This window comes from Vidua macroura, chromosome 2, assembly GCF_024509145.1.
Source record: "Vidua macroura isolate BioBank_ID:100142 chromosome 2, ASM2450914v1, whole genome shotgun sequence".
NCBI classification, from domain to species: domain Eukaryota; kingdom Metazoa; phylum Chordata; class Aves; order Passeriformes; family Viduidae; genus Vidua; species Vidua macroura.
The window spans coordinates 49,317,132-49,339,862 of record NC_071572.1 but is presented as its reverse complement, the minus strand read 5'-3'; the positions used below and the strand labels follow the sequence as shown (position 1 = coordinate 49,339,862).

General features: G+C 35.5%; 1 protein-coding gene across 17 annotated transcripts in view; it reads right to left on the bottom strand.

The window, feature by feature from the left end:
* The window catches only part of MYCBP2 (MYC binding protein 2), a 173,723-nt gene that overhangs the window by 80,258 nt on the left and 70,734 nt on the right, over positions 1 to 22,731 (bottom strand). For 16 of the 17 annotated variants that reach the window (XM_054001515.1, XM_054001538.1, XM_054001546.1 and 13 more), the window contains 15 exons: positions 22,417 to 22,498; positions 16,500 to 16,617; positions 14,432 to 14,636; positions 13,926 to 14,079; positions 10,796 to 10,968; positions 9,583 to 9,708; positions 9,360 to 9,487; positions 7,658 to 7,749; positions 6,656 to 6,790; positions 6,491 to 6,574; positions 5,098 to 5,194; positions 4,105 to 4,297; positions 3,198 to 3,472; positions 2,008 to 2,229; positions 164 to 355 (listed from right to left, as the gene is read on the bottom strand). In XM_054001515.1, the coding sequence (XP_053857490.1) occupies positions 164 to 355; positions 2,008 to 2,229; positions 3,198 to 3,472; positions 4,105 to 4,297; positions 5,098 to 5,194; positions 6,491 to 6,574; positions 6,656 to 6,790; positions 7,658 to 7,749; positions 9,360 to 9,487; positions 9,583 to 9,708; positions 10,796 to 10,968; positions 13,926 to 14,079; positions 14,432 to 14,636; positions 16,500 to 16,617; positions 22,417 to 22,498 (2,276 nt within the window). Of the gene's footprint in view, positions 1 to 163; positions 356 to 2,007; positions 2,230 to 3,197; positions 3,473 to 4,104; positions 4,298 to 5,097; positions 5,195 to 6,490; positions 6,575 to 6,655; positions 6,791 to 7,657; positions 7,750 to 9,359; positions 9,488 to 9,582; positions 9,709 to 10,795; positions 10,969 to 13,925; positions 14,080 to 14,431; positions 14,637 to 16,499; positions 16,618 to 20,332; positions 20,457 to 22,416; positions 22,499 to 22,731 lie in introns of all 17 variants that reach the window. The other variant, XM_054001612.1, reaches the window with a different exon arrangement.

Here is a 22,731-nt window from a genome sequence, read left to right as displayed (position 1 = left end):
GAATATATGCTTTTAAATTTATGCAAAGCATCTGTACTACTCAAAACAGAATTCCAGAATCTCTAAGATCTGCACACCTATAAAATACCCATCCCAGCCTGTATCACGTTCATAGTACGTTTGTCCTGAAAGACTTCTAAAAATTATTTTATAGGAGTTTTACCTCAGATCCTAATGCTGATGCCGTAAGTTCACTCACAATACTAGCAAGCAACCCACAGGTATTAGAAACTAGATGTGAAGAGAAAAGTTCATTTTCTCTTCTAAGGCTGTTTCGTACTGGTAAAATAACAATGACCAGCATCTTTTCCAGCACTTCCCGAAAGCTTGTCATCCCTGAAACATTTTCTTCACTCTGCAGTGTGAACAGAAACAATGACAAATGACACGGTTACTTGAAAAAAAAAAAAACAAAACAAAACACAAACTTTCACATATTATAGGTATTAGGTAACTGAAATATCTGTCACTTCATGAAGATAAGAAATGTTCTAGAAAGTGGAAAAAAATTAAAATTCTCAAAGCTATCACAGTATGTATTCCTTTGTCAAAAGAATTGATTGATAGCCTTAATTTCCTGTATGAGGTGGTGACAAGTCTTTTATTGCATTGTAAAGGTACCAGATACAGATATCCTTCCCAGGAGAGGTCTCTTCTTAATATACTATACAGCCATAAAACCTATGGGCTTTAAAAGCTTACATTAAAACACAGTGGATATATAGCTACCTTTGAAACTGTTCATGTAATTTTCTTATGCAGTGTCTAAAAAAGAAACTTGGAAGCTTTATTGCTTTGGTGTTAGCAGAATGAATCTTCTATGTAAAGAGGTAAGACAAAACCAGTGGTGGGATGATTATAAACACAGTTTTTCTTTGCTGAATGAAGACTATGAAACAGATCTAAGCTTAGGCATCTATTGTGTCTTCTGCCTAGCAGTGACATCCACTGCTTTCGACAAGAAAACTGAAATCAGTTCAACTGATGAAACTCCAAGGTTTATCTTTCTCACTTTGTATGCCAAAAAAAATCCAAGTAGTGAACAAATATGGAAGACAATCAGACAAAGCAAACCTGTACAGAACACTTTTCCATCTTTTACAGTTAGGAGGCTGCTGTATCCAAGACACAAATATTATATTTGCATTTAGTAGTGCCTGGTGGTTTTTTCCTTCATTAATTTGTAGAGGTGCTTTCCAAGCACACCATGAAAGCTTTTAGCACAATAATGGCCTACAGGTGTATGTCCCCCAGCTCAACTGTGTATTTTATGAAGAGTAGAAAACTTCTGACCTTATCTTTTGCTCTAAATTTCTGGTAATGATAGATTCTACAACTATCCTTTATTTACCTTTCTTGCATAATTCATAATTTCATACCCCTGTTGTCATCCAAATGGAAGAATACTGTTTAGTAGTCCCATTTCCCTTATTATTATATTTTATTACTTTAGTTATTATTTATATTTTGTCTTATTTCTCATTTCTGTAAATCAATTCTAAAATATCAGAACTGCAACAATACAGCCCTTGATTAGGAAATTGTTTAATAACCTTTGCTAGAACACTAGGAACTAGGATTCCTTTATTGGCCCCCTTAAAAACTCCAGTTTGGGACATGACTTTTTATTACTAAAGTTGTGTTGACTCTTCCTCAAAACACCAAATCAATCCACATATTCCTCCTTGTGATCACATGAAAAAACTGAAAAACTGCTGCAGAAAACACTGTGCAACAGAATACTACTCCAAAGGATATTTCTTCCAATTTAATATTCCAAGATAAGAACCATTCTGCTTAGACATTCTCCAAAAAGGAAATAGCTGGAATATTTCAGACAAAAAGTTGAAAATTGCACAAAATAATAAATTTCTGAACTAAGCCTTTTAAAAGGAAAACACTTAGGTAAATTCATTTACATCTTTATCAAGCAAAAACCTGCAGGTATGTAAGAGCTTTTTGTTGCAAAGTAAAAGAAATCATTAAACTTTTAGAATACATCCTAACCTGACTAAGCTTTTCCATGTGTGCAACCAGAAGAGGAAAGCGATGGGCCAGAGCAGAGTCGTTCTCAGTGCTGACTTGTTTAACCATGGAGCGCAGCAAGGCCTCTCCGTCATAAGCAATGGGAAAGATGGAGGTCAGCTTCACTGAAGTGTGGCACAGAGCAGACATGACAGCTGCAAGGAGCCGACTGCTGGAGGTCTTGAAGTTTGCTTCCTGGATATCCTAAAGACATAAAAATAAATTAACAGAATGGCACCACTGCAATGAAACAACAGGGAAACTACTTTTGAAAAGAACTTTCCAGCTTTATTGTAATTAATAAAAATAATTTAGAGAAAGCTTTTCTATGAATTTTACTTTACCTTCCCTCCTAAGCTTGAATTCAGATCTTCAAAACTGGAGCAATTAAAATTTCTTGGTTGGTATATTTTAAAATAAACCTGTCTAATATTACTTTTAAAATTATGGTATCCTTTGAAGACAAGGCTTTTCTTATAATTAACAATTATAATTAAACAACTTAATTAGATTACTACATTAAAGAACAGATTCTTCCTTGAAATTGTATATGCTAAATGAAATTGTATATGAAAGGTTTGTTGAATATGCTAAATGTTTGCATCTTACCACAAGCGATGCAAGCAACCAACTACACTGTTTAGATGTGGGATGCTAATTCACAATAAGCAAAAGAAGAAAGTTGTTGATTATAGAATAGTATATCCATCTGTTTCTCATGTACTTGGCTGAATCAGAGCACTGCTGTAGTGTTTAATAATGAGAAATTACTCAAGTATTAGTGATAAAAAATACTACATGGATGCTCTTAGGCAACATGCAGCAAGAGTAAGCACATATAAAGGCACGGCCTCAACACTGAAAAAGCAGGTGCTGACAGTTACCAGCACCACAAATTTTCTTCACTGTCCCACAGAGAATCTTAAAAGCTAAAGAAGACTAAGTTCCTAGGCTCTTATTGAACTACATTTAGAGAACACCCCAAACAAACAGAACCAGAGACAAATCCAATACCCAATCACATTAAAAAAACAATACAAAACACAACAGAACTCAAGTCGCAAATCAGGACAAATGCAAAAAATTAGTAACAGTTTTAAGTATTACTTGGCTTCAACTTGAGCAATAGGACAAGCTAAGCTGTTATAGTTACTTGTGCCATTTTAATATACCTGGTCCAAACAGTTCAGCAAGTCACAAAGACATGCCCACTGGAGAGCTGGTGTTGGATAGAATGAATGGAAGCAAGCTGTAAATGTATTATGGCATTCCTGAAGAACGGCTTCTAATAGACTGAGAGGCTGACTAAGATATCCTTGTGGATCATTGTCCAGCTTCACCATGCAATGGTCAACTCCTTCAGATAAAATTTTTCTCAGCAAGGTCCTAGTTTTTCCAATGCAATCTGCTAGTTTGCTGGTTTCTTCTACAACTGCCTTAGCTGTAGCTAGAAGATTACACAAAGAAGCATTAAATGTACAATAATGAAGTATTTTCATGTTAGAATGCACATTTTAAATGCAAATAGAAAAACTGGGAATTTTGCAATATTGTTGAATCTACAATCAGAGACATTAATTCCAAAAGTAAAACAGTGAAAGGGTGTTAAACTCTATCAAAGAAACCTGAGCATTAAAAACTCCTACTTTTCTGATCTTTTATAATATATACTTACATACATATAATATATACAGTGTTTTGATGAGCACTGTTAAAGTACAGGCATGAAAAACACAATCTTTCAAATTCACACTGTGCTTACCGCCACAGCAAGCACAATATAGAGAAATGGAAAAAAGAAGATACAAATAGTCCAAAACAGCTCAACTGACCAGTCAAACAGGAAATTAACTTTAAAATACACAGGTTACAGTGTAAACATGTGGTACTAGGATACTTAGTTATCAGACAATTGAAAATTTCCTGTTTCTGACAACAAGTCTTTTAATTGCTCAATAAAACAATCTGTGTGAGCAAATCTATTTTATATCATATCCTACATGAATACTTAGATCAAACCATAAATGCCCTGTAGGTCATTTGCTAATAAATACAAAACAAGTGAACTGAGAGGAATACCTGATATTGGATATATTTCACAGGTGTAGACCCTCAGCAATCTCAGGCAGCAAGTGCCCACAAAACGCAACCTTTCTAAATCCAGGAGAGTAGCAGTGTATTGGAAACCCTTCAGCCCACGAAGTTCTTCAACTCCCAGCACCAGTGTTGTCCAACTCCAGTGAAGAATGCTCAGTAAAGATTCAAAGCATTCCTATTTCAGGGTATGAAGGATACCAAAGACAGAATTAGTGTTAAAAACTAAGAAATGACTGTTCTGCATCAATATTAGACGAAAAGCGAATTGCATCTATATCTATGTTTATTATGAAAACACATTTATGTCTATACACATCTACCATGCAACACCCAGATTCTAATTTGCTTAAGAATAAAAAAAAAATCCACTGAGAATGCAAGGGACACTTCACTGTAATACCATAATAAAATCTACCTATAAGCTATATTAGAATATTATGTGTAGTACGTGTAAAAGCCTCTGAGTTATTTAAGAACAAATGTATTCACCTGTAATGGAGAGTTTTCAGTAAACTTTACTTGATTTATCTACAGAACAGTGCAACACTGATTTTTGACATAATATATTCTTGTCATAAAGTATTATCAGGGCTGTCTTCACTTTGTTCTTAAACAGTTATGATCTGCAAGACCATGGCCACTATATGACATTTACAGTACTTGAAAGCTAAACAGAATCACATGATAGTTCACAAAAAAATCTGAGGATCTAAAGTTTTGTTTCTACTATTATTACTGTATGTGGTAAATAATTTCATGAAGCTGTACCTCAGAAAGCAAAAGAAAAGTATTTGGTGTTGAACATCAAAATGAAATCTTCAGAAAAAGTAAAAAAATAAGATATTCCATCAGTGTACCTAACTTGTGCTTGAGAAAGCAAGCACAAAACAATCACTGTTTCCACATCTACATCTTTCAGTTTCCTAATCACCTATTAATTTTCAGGAAACACAGAAGATTCTTGATAGTACTCACCACTGAGACAGTTCTGGCAAAAGATCTCTTTAAAATATGTACGGGTTCACTAGTTTGCTGTTTTCCTTTGGATGCACTGCCATCACTTGTTGGCAACCTGGAAGAACAATTTCAGAACTTACTTGAAATCTCCAGTTTTTACTTTTAGTAGAGTTTTGGGTTGGGTTTGGTGTTTTGTTTTGGTTTTTAACTTTTTGTAATTTTTACTGTTTCTACTGTTCGAGTGGGGAAAAGAACCAAAGTGAAAAAGTTTTAATTCTCAAAAAAAAAAAAAAAAGGCCAGTTTCAACACAACTTTTTCTAGTTTCCTAATCATTCTAGACCAGTAACCAAGTATCTTGAATTCTGTCCAACTAGTAGTACTGTGACAACTGAAAATGAAGTTGAGATTTAATTACATGCAATTATTACAAGTATCTACTGTATTTCCTTAGATGACATCAAGACTAGAAATGTTATTCCTTAAAAGAACACCAGTTTTGTGAAAGGAAATATATGTGGAGGTTAAAAATACAGACAGCATCTATCAGTACAGAATCTTCCCTTTTGTGCCACTCATTGGTCTCCAGAGGTCTCAAGGTTTGTTTGCCTTTTGGCTACAGCCATCTATCTACAGAAATCACCTAAATAATGAATTTGTCATGCCAGGACTTCATATACATCAAAATGAAACCTTCACCTAGAAGTACAGGGCATCTATGGACAGAAAGCTTAATGGAAGAACTGTTCTGCAGAGGAATCTTGAAAAGGACATTCTTAGAAAGGACACAGCAAGAGAACTGATATTAAAAAAAAAAAAAAAAAAAATCTAAGTTTCAGATTCAGCATGGAGGCCAGGGGAATTCTATACACACACAAAATATAAAAATTATGTCATGTATCTATCTGAAGACATCTGTAATATATACTATCAACATAGTGAAAGAGTTCCTGATTATTAAAATACATAACATTTATCAAGGTAATGATAAGCTTATGGTAACCTATTGTAAAGCATTGTAGATTTTGGCTTTGTTTCATTAACATCATCTGATCAAGAGTATACAGTTCCTAAACGGAAAGTGACCAAATAGAGCACTTTCCAACTAGCAAAAAATATTACTCATGTTATATGAAATTGTGAGATACTAGGGATGTAAATGAACATCTCAAGACTCATGCAGGATGACTGCAAGAAAAATAGCAAGGAAATAAATGTGGGTATAATTTCATTACTTTTCTCAAAGGCACTAAGTTTTCCCCACATTTTCAGATACCAATTTACTTTGCTTAATACAATAATATTTTCATGAAACACAGTGATAATGAATTTAATATTTCTCTTTAAAAAAAGAAACAAACAAACAAAAAAACAAACCATGTCAGTAAATTTCTCCAGAGGTTCAAGTATTACCTGTATAGTAATTGTGGAATCTGCCCTGCATTCACATCTGTACCATTATTTGATTTCTTGGAACTTTTAAACTGAAATACAACACTGAAAGACAAATAACCTAGTTATTATTCAAGTCTTATTAGAGCTCTTAGTTTTCAATAAAAAGGATAGAAAAAAATATACCCATCATCTGTAGTAATAGAGGCCTGTCCATGAGATCCACAATCACTGCTAGGTCCTGACACTCTTGCCCAGGCAACATACCACCAGCCAGCTTGCAGGAGTACTGGCTCATCAAACATCATTGCATATTTCTCTCTGTGAAAAGTAAATTTTGGAAAACGTTAGCTGCTAATTATTTTCTATATTAACTTTTAACAAATTGCACTCTAATTATTATAAGAAATTGAGAAATAATGGTATTAAATTGTATCTATTTATATTCAAAACTCTATAGTTTTTAATCCAAAATACTATAGTAAATAAAAAATAGTAATTCAGAAGGACCTACGATTGCCTGAGTCACACTTGATCTTGAATTGTGAACAATCATATCAATGCCAAACAGAGTAAGAAGACATTAAGCTAAATTAACATACATAAACCCAATTACATTTAATATATAATACTGCAAGCAAAGTATTAATTATAAAGTACTATATAATACTGATTTCAGAAAATGTTTGCAAATGACAAGAACTTATACATAAATTCTTAGTAATTACAATAAGTACTAAAGAAATTAATAGAATATATATTTAGGGGATTGATATATAAGATTTAAACCTGAAAGAATTAATCACATATCATTTAAAATTTAAATTACTTCATTACAGGGAATGAAAAAGAAGCTACAACATGGCTAAAGCCAACCATATGCACAAAAGAGCTGCTGCAATATTTTGTCTTGTGGTCTCAACATAGGAAGACTGGATGTGACTGGGATTTATACAAGAGCAAGCATTTGATTATTTTTCTTTTTTAAATTTAAATACCATAATGGTTTGGGAACACATTTGGTGTTTTACTATTTCCCTACACATGTCAAGTCTTTTACATCACTTGCTACAAAATTCCAATGATGTAGACCATCTCTGTTGATATTAAAGTGATACTAAAATGTGTACAGGGAAGTAAAAATAATGATCAAGAAACAGGTATAAGTAGGCAAGCTAAACATCTTACCTGGCAGCACAATCATATGCTAAGACATCTGTCTCAGCAAGGAGGTCTCCATCTGTCTCATGGTCTCCCCCATCTGGACCCAATTCAAACAACTGGTGAAATAAGAAAAAGAGAATTATGTCTTAGGTGTTAGAAACCTCATAATATGACGTTTTCTTGTCTGGCATTCTGGAAATTGTATACTACTCTTCCTTCCCAAAAATAACTACTACTTAGTGTCACTGACAGGCAAAACCACATTTGGAAGTCAGACAATAACTGCTAAGAAATAGCAATTGACACTGACTTATCAGCCTTATGTCCAGATATATTTTTAAGTGGAGAAACTCCCTAAATCTTGCAAACAAGACAAAAGAAGAGCATCTAAAAATGGCCAAGTTGGGCAGAAGTTGCAGGTTTTCCATCACCGACTGAAATGCACTGTATAAGCATAAGATATACTCAGCTTCTCTGGAAAGGGACAGTTTGACAGTTCAGCAGAGACAGTCAGTTGTTTATAAACAGTTGGTGACCGGGACAAAACATGATACTTAAGAGAACTTTGTTTTCTTACTTAAAAATAATTTCTATGGTTTGATGATTTTGAAAAAGGACCACAATACATGTCTATGTCTTGCAACTACCTATTTAATACAGAGCCCACTTCTGGCAGGACTGGCAGATCTCATCTTGGATATAAGCTAATCCTAAATGAATTGAAAATATAATGTAAGATATGAAATATCATAACGTTAGTATCTCTGGTATTTAAAAGGTGTGACTAATATTAAGTTTCTTGGCTGTACTTAGTTATTTGCAATTTTCAGTCATTATGTTAAACTAGAATAAAGTGCAACTACTTATTTTGGATTTCCTGTTGACTTAAGCTAATGTTACTGCTAAGTGTGTCATCTATTTCCCTAGAACAAACCTCAATACCTATTCATCTGAAAATAGTAGTAGAAAATACAATAATCCACTAAATGATAAGTAACAACAATAACAAGGTCTGAATATACAAATACAAACATCTAACAAATATCTCAGCTATAACATCTTTTACCAAAATCTTTAATAAGTATAGGAGCAGAGAACACTTACCCAAAACCAGAGCTCTGACACCAGTGTGTGTTTCTGTGAGGTTTATTTATCCAAAGCCAGATTTATTTATTTTAGAATAATCAGCACACTTGCTCCACCTGTAATCATGCCTACATTTGGCACAGAGTTAATTGTATTTGGTGCCATTTGCTCTCAGCTGAAGAATCCCAGCCCAGAAGCTATCCAGACAGCAGTTTGAGAAAGAAGTGGCAGGGGAAGTGGAAAGCAATGGCTCCTGATAAGGACTCTTTTTCTGCTTTTGAGAACAGCTCCTCATGCATCACACAGGATGCGATTTTAACCTGAAGCCCACAACACCAATTTTCTGCTGGTGGACCTTGGAGCTTTGTGTAAATAGATCACAGAACCATTCAGACCTCTAAAATAACTGCCCAAGATATCTCTAAGATGGCACAGCACTTAGTGAAGGTAAGAATGGGCCAATTCATTAAAAGAATGGTAATAATTCTCAGCTCTCTACTTCGTCCACTGTACCTGTATAATGCTTTCCACACATCAAGAAATTCATCAAGAAATAAAACTAATCATGGTTTAAGATAGCATTACTGGAAGTTGTGATTTTAAGACATAATATTTCTTAAAACAAAACAAAAACTCCTACCTTTATTTTAGCAGTGTATTCACCTCTACCACCAAAAAGACCAAGACCACCTAGCAATATATCTGTATCAGCACAGAAACGGATGGCTTCGACTGAGTGGGCTGAATAACCCCAGCCTCCTCCATGACCTGCAGAAAAAAATCCCAACAGAAATGAAATTAATCTTAGTCTGTTGTTCTACAAGCCAATCAGCTTATGCTATGAAATTTTAGTGTCTACATACTTTCAAATCTATTAACAACACTATAGTCTTCTTTAGAATAAACTTTCATTACAGCTTGAGTTTCTTCTTCTGTATTTGCAACACCCATTTTTAAGTCCTGCATAGCAGCCAAAGTATCCAGGCAACCTAAAAGAAAGCAAAACCAAAAAGAAATCAAATTCTCTCATTGTTGATTATAATTATAAAAATGGAAATGAATACTAGTTAAGAAAATCAAAGCCATCTAACTGTTTTGTCCCTACACCACACATATGCTACCAAGTAGCTCTACACTTTTGATTAGGAAAAGGGTCATTGCTGCAGAATTTCAAGGCTTGCTAAAGAACATAAACTTCATTTATGATCCAGAATAACAAACAAATGTGATTAAACCTACTTTGAAACTTTTCCAATGGCAAATAAATTGCCAGTAACATTTTTTTCTTTTTTACACTTAAAATATTACCCAAAAAAAGTTGAAGTAGGAACCAAATCATGAGCAGATAATAAAGTCTTCACAAAAGGTGTTTTGTATCATATACATAAGTACTTAATATGCCTTACTTCGATACAGACACAAAATAGTACTGTTCGAGTTGAAAATTATCACATCTCTAGCACACAATAAAGTAAGCAGGTCAAGGAACAGATGACTTATCACTGGACAAGTGAGTTAAAATAACTTACAAAGCTGTGCTTTGAAGCAGCTGGTTATGTTGCATATTGCCAGTTTATACATGAACACACTATACATGAAAACACTTAAGTTTTGCATCTTTAGACTACAAAGAAACTACAAAAGGAAATAATATTTCTCTTAGTGACTCATTATACAAAATGGACAAGATTTAATATACTGCATTTACTTTAAAATAAAAATAACTTCTTGAAGATAACTTTTTTTAGGTTTGAGTTCTTTTTTTTGAGATTCCAGGTTACAAGCACTGACTTTATTCCACAGACTTTCAAAGAATATCATCTAGGAAGGTCTCTTATTTTATTATGTAGGTATCTAACAAGTTTCACCAGAACTCTAAAATCCTCTAACATCATTAAGATGGCAGAAGATAACTACATCAGCCAAATTATAAAAGTCAAGAGCAATGGTGAAAGACTACAAAGTAAAATTTCAACTGAAAAAGTCAGGAAGTTTTTAGATTACAATTTGTTTATACATTAAGTTATGTTCCTTTATTTCATCTAAGGTTCTGACTCATGAACTATAAATGTATACCTAGAATATGCAAAGCTGCATGAGATCTGGTGGTTAGAGCTTTGGAACCTGTTGGCAGAGCAAGTTCTGGACTCAAAATACTACACCGGGATTGCATATCTGGAGCTGAGGGAAGCCTGGAATCAGCAACTACTGCATTGTAACTCCACAGTTCCCTGGCATTTGGGCGAAACCTAGAGCAAGAGAAAGAATGAACAAAACCTTTAATCTACTCAAAAAATACAGACCATTACCAACAATTACATTTTTAAGATATTTAATGTAAAATGTAGATCTGCTGGTATCAACTCTTGAAACTGAGCATCACTATTGCAAATACATGAAAACTTTACTAGGTTAACAGTCCAGCAAATGAAAAGATACAAAAACATTATTATACCTTAAGTCAAAAAGTCATATTATGGGTTCAGAAATTTTAGAAAATATTACGACATTTCTCAAAACCAACAAATGTTTAAACAGTATTATCTATTAAGAAGTGTGAAGTAACTAGCAAAAAACTACTAAACAGAATGGCAGATGTGCTCAAAAAATTTAAAGATGCCGAGCAAAATTAAAAGGCTTAATTTCAAATAAGAGAAAAAAAGTCCTGAGGAATCCAATGTATTTTGTTCGGGCTTTTTTAAATGGGTAACATCACCTCATGAGTTTTTAAGGGATTATAAAAAAGGGCAGCATAAACAAGGGAATACAAGACTTTCTATAATATAGATTAACACATAGAAAAAAGAAGATGAAATCTTTGAAACCACTACGCAAGAGGAAAAAACAGTAAGAAGACATAAGTCTATGGGAGTGTTCTGAAGAAGCATAAAAGGAATTTTCACTTGGTACACTTTTAAAAATCTAATGGAGAAAGAAATAGTTTTAGCTAAAAATATTTAAGGGCACCATATGTATTCAGGATTTAACAAATTAGCAATGCTCAAATTTATACACACATGTGACATCCCACATCCACTTGAATTTCACTAAGAGATTAAGTCACAAACCTTTGAAGAAATGTTTAAGCTGCACATTATCAGAATGTTGTCTCTGTACAAGAAACTGAATTCATCACTTATATAGGCATGAATCACAATGTCCAGAAATCATAATACGCCAAGTATTTAACTACTCATAGGCATATTTATTAACATGTCTCTTCTTCAGACTGATTTAGTATTTTGTATTGAAGAAGAATGGATATAACAGAGAAATAAATCTGCACAGTCTCAGAAAATCCACTCGTCAGTTAAGTATTTAAACTCTGGATTTAGTTCTACAGTCCCCAAAATACTACAAGACAGTAAAATATCTCAATTCATGTTTACCCATAATATCTAACATGTGACTTTGTACTTCCTCAAGCTGAATAACCATTTTATTGTCTTCAAGTTGAGTATCATTACCATGCCTCCCCTGAAACTTGCTGCATTGCCATGGCCATTGATAACTGGTTTATTTCACGAATTGACTCTTTCAGTGGATTTAAACATGCTGAAAATATAGAACTCTAAGGGATATGGGTGCTACTCTTATTTCTAATCTCAGCATACTTCAAGTAAGAACTGTACCAGTGAGATTCAAACAATCCTGCAGATGTGCAAAATGCACAATTACAACCAGCTAAGGTACTTCCAATGTCATACAGAAACGTGCCTGGCAAACACATGCTTCAATGTTAATTGGCTGTTAAGTATTTGAATCTCAATTCTGGATGAAAACATCCAAAGTAAGATACAAGTAGCTTTTAAAGACAGGATCCTATGAGATACCATCTTTTCCAGATGAATGTTAGCTAGCTGGTTCCCTGCATCACTCTAACTTGTTTTGTGTTCAAACAATTTAAATATCATTACGCTCTTGAACTCAAATGGATGTTCAGATTTCTCTCCAAATCCCAGCTAACATATAGAAGAAGAATTATAGAAGAATTGGATGTTATGATTCCATGTTGGAACAAAGGCTCATTATCTACACTTGCTCAAAGACTACACTCCAAAGACTGAAATAAATACAATTCGTCTGAATGTCTGTGCCATCTAAATGAACGCCTTTCTTTTGACCTCCCAGAACTTAAAAGAATACCATTGCTCCACCCATTCTCTAGTGGTCTTAAACACTAATGCCTGATAGAAGAACAACAATTTAAGACACACACATATGGCAGCTGAATATGGCAAGGAAGTTATACAGTCAAGTGTTAAATAGATAGAGGAAAGGGATTTAAGAGAGTAAAGAAACAAAACAGATTTGAACCCCCAAAATATTATGAGACTCGAATGAGAATGACGCAAAAAAAAAAAAAAATTAAAAATGGAGGCAAGAGAAGATGCTTGTTTTGGGCTTACTTGAACAAACTATCCAAAAACCTGAAAAATATTTACAGAAGAATAAAAATTGCCGCGTCTTGTCCCACCTTCGCAAGAGCAGATCTCTTGCTAGCCCCAGCTAGCTCTTTTCGGAGCGATAGGGCAGCAAGAGGCACTCCCTGCTGAACCCAGCTGGGCTTTAGAGAGTGCCTTCGTGGGTCCGAGGACACTGCTGATCCCACTGGCAAGGAAGGAGGTGACACTCTTCTGGGGATAGGTCCAAGATTTATTGTGACTCCCAGGAGAGCCCCAGAGGCCAACAGCACTCGAACAGGTCCCAGAAGAGAGTGAGCTCTGGGCCTCGAACAGGCCCTGATATAGGGTGGGCGGGGAAACCCGATCAGGCAATGGGAGAAGACCTGGGAGGGGCCCTCCGAGGGAAGGACACCCGGGGTATCCACTTAGGAGGGAGGAGGGGAGGGACTCCAGGCCATTGTCCAGTCACCCAGTGACCCCAGCAGAAGCCTCCAGACAAAGGGGAAGGGTGGACAAGTCACCTGGGAGGGGTCAGGGGCATGAGTCAGGGTTTTTGGGATTGATGGACACACAGGTGCTGATGGGAAAACCTGGGATGAACAAAAAGGACACAAGGGGTGTACAGAGGGATAAACCATTTTGAACACACATACAAACACAACTCCACAAAAAAACACAACTCCACAAAAAAATTGTTTTACATTTACATGGAAAATAAGTATAATCAAATCTCCAACCTTGCAAAGTATTTTAAAAAGGATTTATATATTACTATTTTAATAGCTATAATCCACACTTGCCTCCAAATAACATCATAGACAGGATCCAGACACACACCAGAACCTTGAAGGTCTTCCTGCTCAGAATCATTGAATGTTTTGCAACTGCCATCTACTTTGTTTATCAGAAGGCATTTAAAAGGAGGAGGCTCTGATATTGAAGCTGGTACCAAACCTAGATGAGGGAGCAAGAAGAGCAAACAGGAAGACACCACTCATTAATGCTTCATGCTTAGAAAATGCCATGTTATACAGTAGGGAAGAACAGATATATTGCTGCAGCAAAAAAATAAATGGTGGTAGGATTTAAATGCAAGTGAAGGTTAGACTTTTGCATTATTATTTTTAATAAAAAACACCTTTCTAAAGAAAGGATCATAATATGCAGTAAAACTAGAAGGCAAAAATATTTTCATTCCCTCCATCCATGTTTTTGACTTGTTGCTCCTCTATTGTTTACACAACTGAATCCCCTTTCTTCTCCAGTACTTCTCTAAGCATTTAAAATAATGTAGAAGAGTTCTTGCCTATTATATGCCTGCTTGCAAATATCTCTGATGTAGCAAGCACATGAGAATTAATGAGAGCTTCGTCAATCCGGAGAAAAGTCTGGTCTCCACTCGCTCCAATCCACGTAGCTTTGCGCCCATATTTGGAGCCTATGTTAGGCATAGGTGCTGGTTTTGCATTCCAGTAGGGCATATCCAGAATGGGTCTGCCAAGCTGACCTTTCTGTAGAAAGAATGTAAGAATCAGTAACTGACAGTAACAGTCTCAAAGATGGATAAATTACTTCAATTGTTCTATCACACAAAACTGGTAAGCTAGAAGAGAATTTACCACAAAGCTACCTTCAAAACACAGTGGCTGCTCCAAAGTGAAGCGTTACACATCTAACTGCAAGGAACAAGTTGCTGACAGATATACTCCTCCCTTTTCTGATAGGTTTTTGAGTGAAGTTTTTGTTAAATACAGTAACTCAAACTCTCTATGATGGATAACCCTCCTCTCCATACTCAGAATAAAATATAAAAGCATTATTTTCCTACAATGTTTAATATCTGATTAATGTCAGTGCTAAACAAGGAATAGATTCATATATATTCAGATAGACAGTCCACGTTTCATTCAATTCTGAACTTATACAGACTAAGTTTTATAGAGGAAATACCTCTTAAAGTACCTAGAAATTGATTAGCATATCTAACTTGAGCTAAAAACAGTGCCTCAGCAAGGACATGCTCATGAACACTTATCTGGAGATCTAGGGCCTTACCTCAATGTACAACTAGTTACTGAGATGGACCAACACTTATACTGCACCTAAGTATGTAGAAAACTGTTGCCAGAAACCTGCTCATGCTACATCTACCTCCCTCAGGCACAGAAAATGCACTGCATGTCAATGAAGTCAAAATGATTAGAGAAATAGAAAATGTATATACAGCAAATGTCTTCTGTTCAGCACATTACTCATCTTTCTTCATAACAACATAAGTAAGCAAACTTGGTGAAGATATTTTCAAGTATCATGCTTTGTTTTGATTTTGTCTTGACTTTATGAAGCTTTCAGCAAACCGTCCAGTACTACAATACTAAAACCAGACACAAAAATCAAGTGGTCTAAATATGGCCTAAACTTATTTTTTTCTTTTAGAGAAAGGGGAAAAAAGCGTCAGTCAACTGACAAGCTTTTACATACCCTATTTCCAAGGGTGAACTTGGTTTTTCAGGGGCCAAGTTTCACTGCAAGACAGCAAAGCTTAAACCTTTACATGTCCACTGAACTGTGTTCAGTTTTGACAAGAACACAGACACCAAAGCTTTTGCTTAAAGTGTGAAAAACAACAAAATATTACTCACTTTTAATTCAGGATATGACTTTCTACTTCCAAAATTTCACTCTTCACTTTTTAATTTTTTTTTTTTGGTAAAAAGATTTGAAAAGTTGAAATTTCTCTTTTGTTGTGTTTAGCAGTACGTAGTTTTTAAAGCATGTAAAAATAACTCAATAGTTATACGCTACAAGGGGCATCTTTGCAAACACAGGGAGGCACAGAGAGAAGTAAACAATGTTTAAATGCTTGTTTAGTGAATATAGGAATGGATTCCACATGGACATAGGGAAATATACACCATGTGAAAATGAAAGAAGACTACTGGAGTTGAGCTGTGTTGTACTGAGCAATAACCCCTCCCCTCAAGTGTAAGCAGAACTTCTGCAACTCATTGCTGTTTCTATGGAAGAACCCAGGACATTTTTCTCTATCAAATGGAGACAGGTAATAGAATAGGCAACAATTACTTGGAACCAAGCTTGAAACAGTAGGAGTTTGAGAAAACTGGTGCACCTTATAAAATAACACTGTTTTAAATCACCATCTTCATTAAAATATAAAAAAACCCAAGAATTCCTGGCATTATGCTTTTCTAACCAGAACAATATTTAAGGCTACATTTTAAAACACAGCAGGTGCTGAAGACATGCAGAAGTCATGCACAGTTCTGTAAGAACAAGTGTAAGCAGTCTTGAAAGGTCTCTGAACAACACACGAACTACTAGCTTATTCCCATAAGCAAGTAACATTGCCTTACTGAGAAACTTCCAAATGTGAAAACCTGGCCATCCATTAAGAGAATAGCTGTGTGGTTGCTCCCAGCAGTAACTTGTGTACTAGGACCTGGTAATGCTTGCACCAAAGTGGGACATCCCCTAGATAAAAATAAATTAATTCTATGTCAATACATGGTCACACAGCATTTCAAACATACATTAATATTGTAAGTATTTCAATTGCCATGAAATATATTCAGTAGATTCACATACTACAGAAAGTTAGAGCCAAGAAACATCTTACATATTAAACCAACAGAGGTTTGAAAGACTGCACCAGATAGTTAAGTTTATGCCCTTCTGTTACAGGGAAACAGATTAAGGACCCTCTCTTCAGTTAAACTCAGAAATTAGCAGAGAATGAGAATTATTAATTTAATATATAATTCTAGAATTACAGATGTGTAGATACAATAACATATACATGTGTGTATTTTTGTATGAATACAAAATATATTGCAATGAAATGTAGCAGTAAAATATGTTCAGAGAACTCTACTTAGGTACTTAAAAAAACCCTGGAAACAATCAAAGCCTTATACGGCTGATATGCCAGTACAGTTACCAGAAGCAATATTGCTACAGCGCTCTCAAGATCAATGGCTAGGGAATTATAAAAGAAATAAAGGTCTACTTCTCTTCATCAGCTCCTCTCCCATGAAACTCAGACTCAATAAAGAATAGACCTGTACAAACTCTTTTCCAGAGAGATATGAAAAGGTCTAATTCATTTCTCTCCCAAATATAGACAGATATAAGAAAACAAACTTTCCATTTCAGTAAAAATGAAGAGGAAAAAATGACATGGTGTTCAAGATGCAAAGAAAGAAAACATCAACTGAAGACTTGAAATAGAAAGAGCACAAAAGATAAAAAGTGTGAGACACTAAAATTTTTATTTCAATACCAACAAAGATAATAGAAACCTACAAGACTTTGAATCCTATAATGAATGTCTACCTAGACTTAATATTTCCTGTGGAGTTAAATACTGAATTTGAAGAACAAGTTATTCCCACATAATTTTATGTTGGAAACTGGGTTCAGAGTTATACAGAGGATGACAGCACTATGTGAATTTACTTTTAAACACAGCCTTTCAAAAGCACAGTAATCTAAAATAAGAACAGGTTGCTTTATACTGGAATAAAAAAAGGCCAGTCCATAGTTACCCAGTGATTGTTTAGCAGCTGATGTGCTAAAAGATGGTTCATGTTAAAGTTCTGGTTTTGGCTGAATTGCATAGAAGTCAAGAAAGTATGAGGAAAGTGAAGCATCATGTTCAGCAGAAAAAGAGTAGATAGGAAGATGTAAACATATGAAAATGTGGAACAGAGGAATGTAGCATGAAGATAGGTTGATGACCTGAGGAAGGATGAACACAGGTATACAGAAGAAGTATTTGGTGGTAAATGCAGCTTTCAGTGGGTGACTAGTGGAGATGTAGGGACTGAAGGGCAGAAGAAAATTAAGTAGAGGATGTACAACATGACACTCAAATTTAGGCACTTATCTTGGTCTATAGGCACATGGATTTGGACATAATTATGATTATACACAGATACAGAGCATAGTTTAGCAGCACCAGTGATGAAATTTCAAAAAATCTTTACATTTGTCTCTCATTAACTTTAAGGAAACTCAAAAAGGCAACAAAACATAAATAAAATGTAACCAGAAACTAATCCAAAAGCACTCAAAATTATGATAGCTGTAGGCATGGAATTATCGATCACATCTTTGTTAAAAAAAAAGCAGTGAATATTTAATCTTCTAATGCTTAAAAATAAAGCTATTATCGCCATAACTATTTATCTTTCTGTTCTTCCAATTGAATCTATCAGCAATTTTATATGAATGCAGTGTTTGATAGCCTCTTGGCAACAGCAGAACAAAATCAAATAAGCTACTAATGCAGAGAGATGAAATACATTACCCACTTAAACAGCTTTTTCATTAAGATCACCCAACTTTTGGAATGGCCAGCTATAGTCTATCGGTTCATTTAGAAATGAACAGAAAAAAACTGTAAGATACTTAACTACATCATAAAATAAACATGAATTGCAATAAATTAGTTTTCACTTCATAAAAGAAAGAGGGACTTCAAAAAATACAGTAGACAGTTTGACTAGTGCACATGGTATTTAAAACCTGTGATACTACTGAGTATTTCCCTATCCCCCTGAAACTCAACACAGGAAAACTCAGAATAGACACTGAAGAGTCTGAGAGACTCTGGACAAAGTTTTAACAACCAAAGTTTCTCCATCTGAATCAAAGAAAGCAAGGACTAATTTTCTGGGATGGAGTGGAAAGACATGCTGGTGTCAAAGTCACAGAATATTTGGTCAATCACAAAAGAACAACCTCAGCTATAGAGAAAGTAACCTGAGATCCTTTGGGAAAAAGTAACAATTACTGAATAATTGAGGAGATGAACATGCAGCTAACTTAGGATCCTGAAGAAGGTCCAGATGCATTCTGGCTGTCCACATGGAAACCCTCTTCCATCCCAAAGGGTAAGCATTTCTCAGAGCAGTTGTAGTCTTTGAAAATTCACCATGCATGACCTGTTCGAACAATCGCTGTCCATGGTACTTATGCACACAACAGCTGCCTGCCAGCTCCCAAAACACGTCACTTGGGGCAGCTGACCTTGGTGCTGGAAACACGGTTCACTGGGAGCTGTTACTGTGTAGTGGGTAAGAGGAAATAAGTAGAAACTTCTGTCCATTGCAAGCAGAGTTGGACAACTTTATTACAAAGAAAATGGAGATTTTTATATTTTAGAAGTGACTCTGTTTTATAAGAAATGTGGTGAAAACATGTAAATATGACCTGCACTCCACCACTGGAGTAAAATAATCAGAAAATACACCTAGAAACATGGTCCTAACAAACAGATAATGGAACACCTTTTTTTTTTCCCTGGAGTTGCTAGAAGACTATAGTCTTATTCTTTATCTTCAAGTATAACTGAACATCTATGGAAGGTCTGATCAGTTTTGGTTTATGTTACTGTTGAACCTTTGGAAGGAAAATCCTATCCATACTGTATCACTTCAGTCATTCCATTTCTGGAGCTTGACTGTCAGGTCATGTACTTGCTACTGAAGTGCTGAAGTCAAGAATTTGTAGAAAAAAAAACGCAGACAAATTTTGAACAGTAACAGAAAGATCCTGGAGTTTTAACTTCCAGCTTCTTGAAGGAAGCATCAGCAACAAACATGCCTTTGCTTACCTGAGCACAATACATGCTATTTTTCACCAAGACTAGATACTGCAAAGAATTTCTTGCTTCCACTGAGTTTCTATTCACCAGCAGCTAATTTGAGGAGAATATAAGCACAGACTGACAAATCTTTCATGTAGTGAATAGCTTATCAACATCTGCCACTGTGGATGTTACAACAAAAAGCCTACACAGGCTAATTTAATGGTTCCAGCTTACTGATAGGGCATGTAATCTACCTCATTCCTACTGATGTAGGTGAAGAATTTGTGATGTTTACAATATTCTAACAGAAGAGTCTAGAATCCCCTTAATTAAGGAGAAAGGCATGTCTGATCGGGTGTTCAGAATTTAAAATACTTGAACATTTTCAAGACTTGTAAAAATATAGTCTCACTGCTAAATCTTTACACTGCAAGTCAATAGTCTCTGAAAGGATGCCTAAATATTACTTTTTTTCTCCTCTCTCTTCTCTCTCAGAAATACAGTACAGTATCAGTTCCTGAATTCAGAAGATGATGCTCTTCCTGAGGTCAATACAGGCAATGTGACACACTGCATGACTGACATACCACTGACCTGGCAGGAGCTGGCCATCTGAGCACCACTGCGTCCCAACTGAGGTGGAACTCTGCATAAGGATTCCCTGTTTCCTTCTCTGAATCCCTTACTGTGAGGACAGAGGAGAGATCTCTACTTAAAGCTGGAAAAAGAAGTACATCAATGAAGAAATTATAATTTGAATGATGGTGCTAAATAGTAATATAGCACTATAGCCAGTTCTCATGCATAGGACATACTCCAAATTTCTTCAAGGCTTTTTTCTGACACTTTCTAGGTCTGATGTAGAATGATACAAAGGTCTGTGCCAAGTCACTTGCACCTCCTCAGATTCTACTTCTGGTCAAGCACTGTCCTTCAGCACAAGAATTTTCATATTCTCCTTTAGGATCTCATTTGGAACTACTACTGGTCTTCATTCAGTTTATATCTAAATAAGTAACAGATGTAGGGTTTACCACCTGAAATACTGACAAATACAACAGGTATCTCCAAAGCCTTCTGAAAAGCCAAGTGATTTAATCAAAGTTAGAAATAGGTAAAATTAAGTTACCAGTACAAATGTCACTGCTATATGTACCTCTTCAGTCTTTAAGAAAGAAACTGGCCTTTTTCTAACAGCCACTTGAATTGCTAGTTTAAGACATTGCTCCTTGGAACAAATACCCAAGAATTTCCAGGAAGAAAAAACAAAGTACTTGTCTGCAATATGACTCTATCATAGACAGAAACCCAGATTGTGTTCACCAGTCTAATGCAAACTGAGTAGGGGTAGCAGTTCAGAGACTATGAGGCACAGCAGCCAATACAAGGCAGTATTTCCAGTATACTTTCTTTCTTCCCTCTCCCCCTTTGGCTTAGTGAATCCAATGCAAGTTTTAAGATGATGAAGACTTCTTCAGGAACTTGACAAAAGAAAGGTTTTTGAAGTCTCCAAAGAGATTAGGAGGATAGATGGTCAGTAATTTTCACCTGATTGCTACAAGAGAAATGAAAGAACTGAAGACAGGTCATGGATGCTCTGTTCTGTATGCCTTTTACATAAGGATACTGAGCATTACTGGACATACACAAAGTCTCAAAGATTCCTACTACAGAAACCCCCATTTTGTGCATTATATGGCATATGTACACGTCCAAAGACCTAAACCACATTTCCTTTTATGGCAGGACAATGTTTTTTTATTTACTTCAATGAAAAGATGTGACTCTAAGCATGAGATACTAAGGGCGAGATTAAGCTTCACATTAAAGACATTATATTTAATTATCTATGCTCTCACTGTAGTCAATGGAGATCAGGTTTACAGAGCTACTAAGCACACCACACCTAAAGCCTGTAAGCAGTGGCTGGTTAGTCAAATACCTCTCCATGCTCTGTTGATTTCTCTATTTCCATTGACCACAAAGAAAGCACACATCACTCTTCTGACAACACCCAAAACAAGTGACTACAAAATGCAGCTAAGACCAAAGCTTAGGGACTTCATTTGGGAGATAACTGATGAGCAACAAATGAGACTTCATCATAACTGAATTGATATTAGCTCAGTTGGTCAGAGCACAGTGCTAGTAACACCAAGGTTGTGGGTTTGATCCCCACACAGGCCATTCACTTAAGAGTTGGACACAGTCCTTGTAGGTCCCTGCCACATTCTGTGATTCTGTGAATATTCTGTGAACTCTTATCACTGATTTAACAGGAACATGTTTATCTAGGTTTAGAATATCATACTACTTGAATTATCGCATATGTAGTATTTTACAGAAATAATGAAATCTTAATGAGACTTCAATGTAATTCTCATAGATGCAGGGAGAATTAAAGAGACAGAAGTCTTTTAAACTATTATTAAAGCAATGCTAGTAACTATGCACAGAAGCTTTCATGCATTAAAGAAATTACTTATGCAGTACAAGAGCACTGTTATTGCATCAGTATTCAGGGGGTTATAGGGAGTTAAGTGTAGAACAAGAGCTCTTCAACTTTATTTGGTCTATATTTGAATTTTCACTCTTGCTAGGACAGAGAACCAGAAATATAACCATTTCCTATGCAGCAGTACAGCATACACAATCACATCCTTTGATTACCAGCTTACCTGGAATTAACATCACCGTGTCCAAGTTGACCATGCTGCCCATATCCAAATGTGTAAACATCACCATTCTCCATCAAAACCACTGAAAAACAACAAAATATCTTTCTGACATACACACATGACATGATACTGCACCAGTCCTAGTTACCCTTCTGAGTAGCAGTTTATGATTCCCAAGAGATCCAGATCAGATTCCACAACCCATAACAACTAGCACCTCTATGCAGGAGTAGAGCTCTGCCATGCATATGTTTTAAATTGACTCCAAAATTGCTTACAAGCTCTGATGTAACTCAGTATATGATACTTATAGCC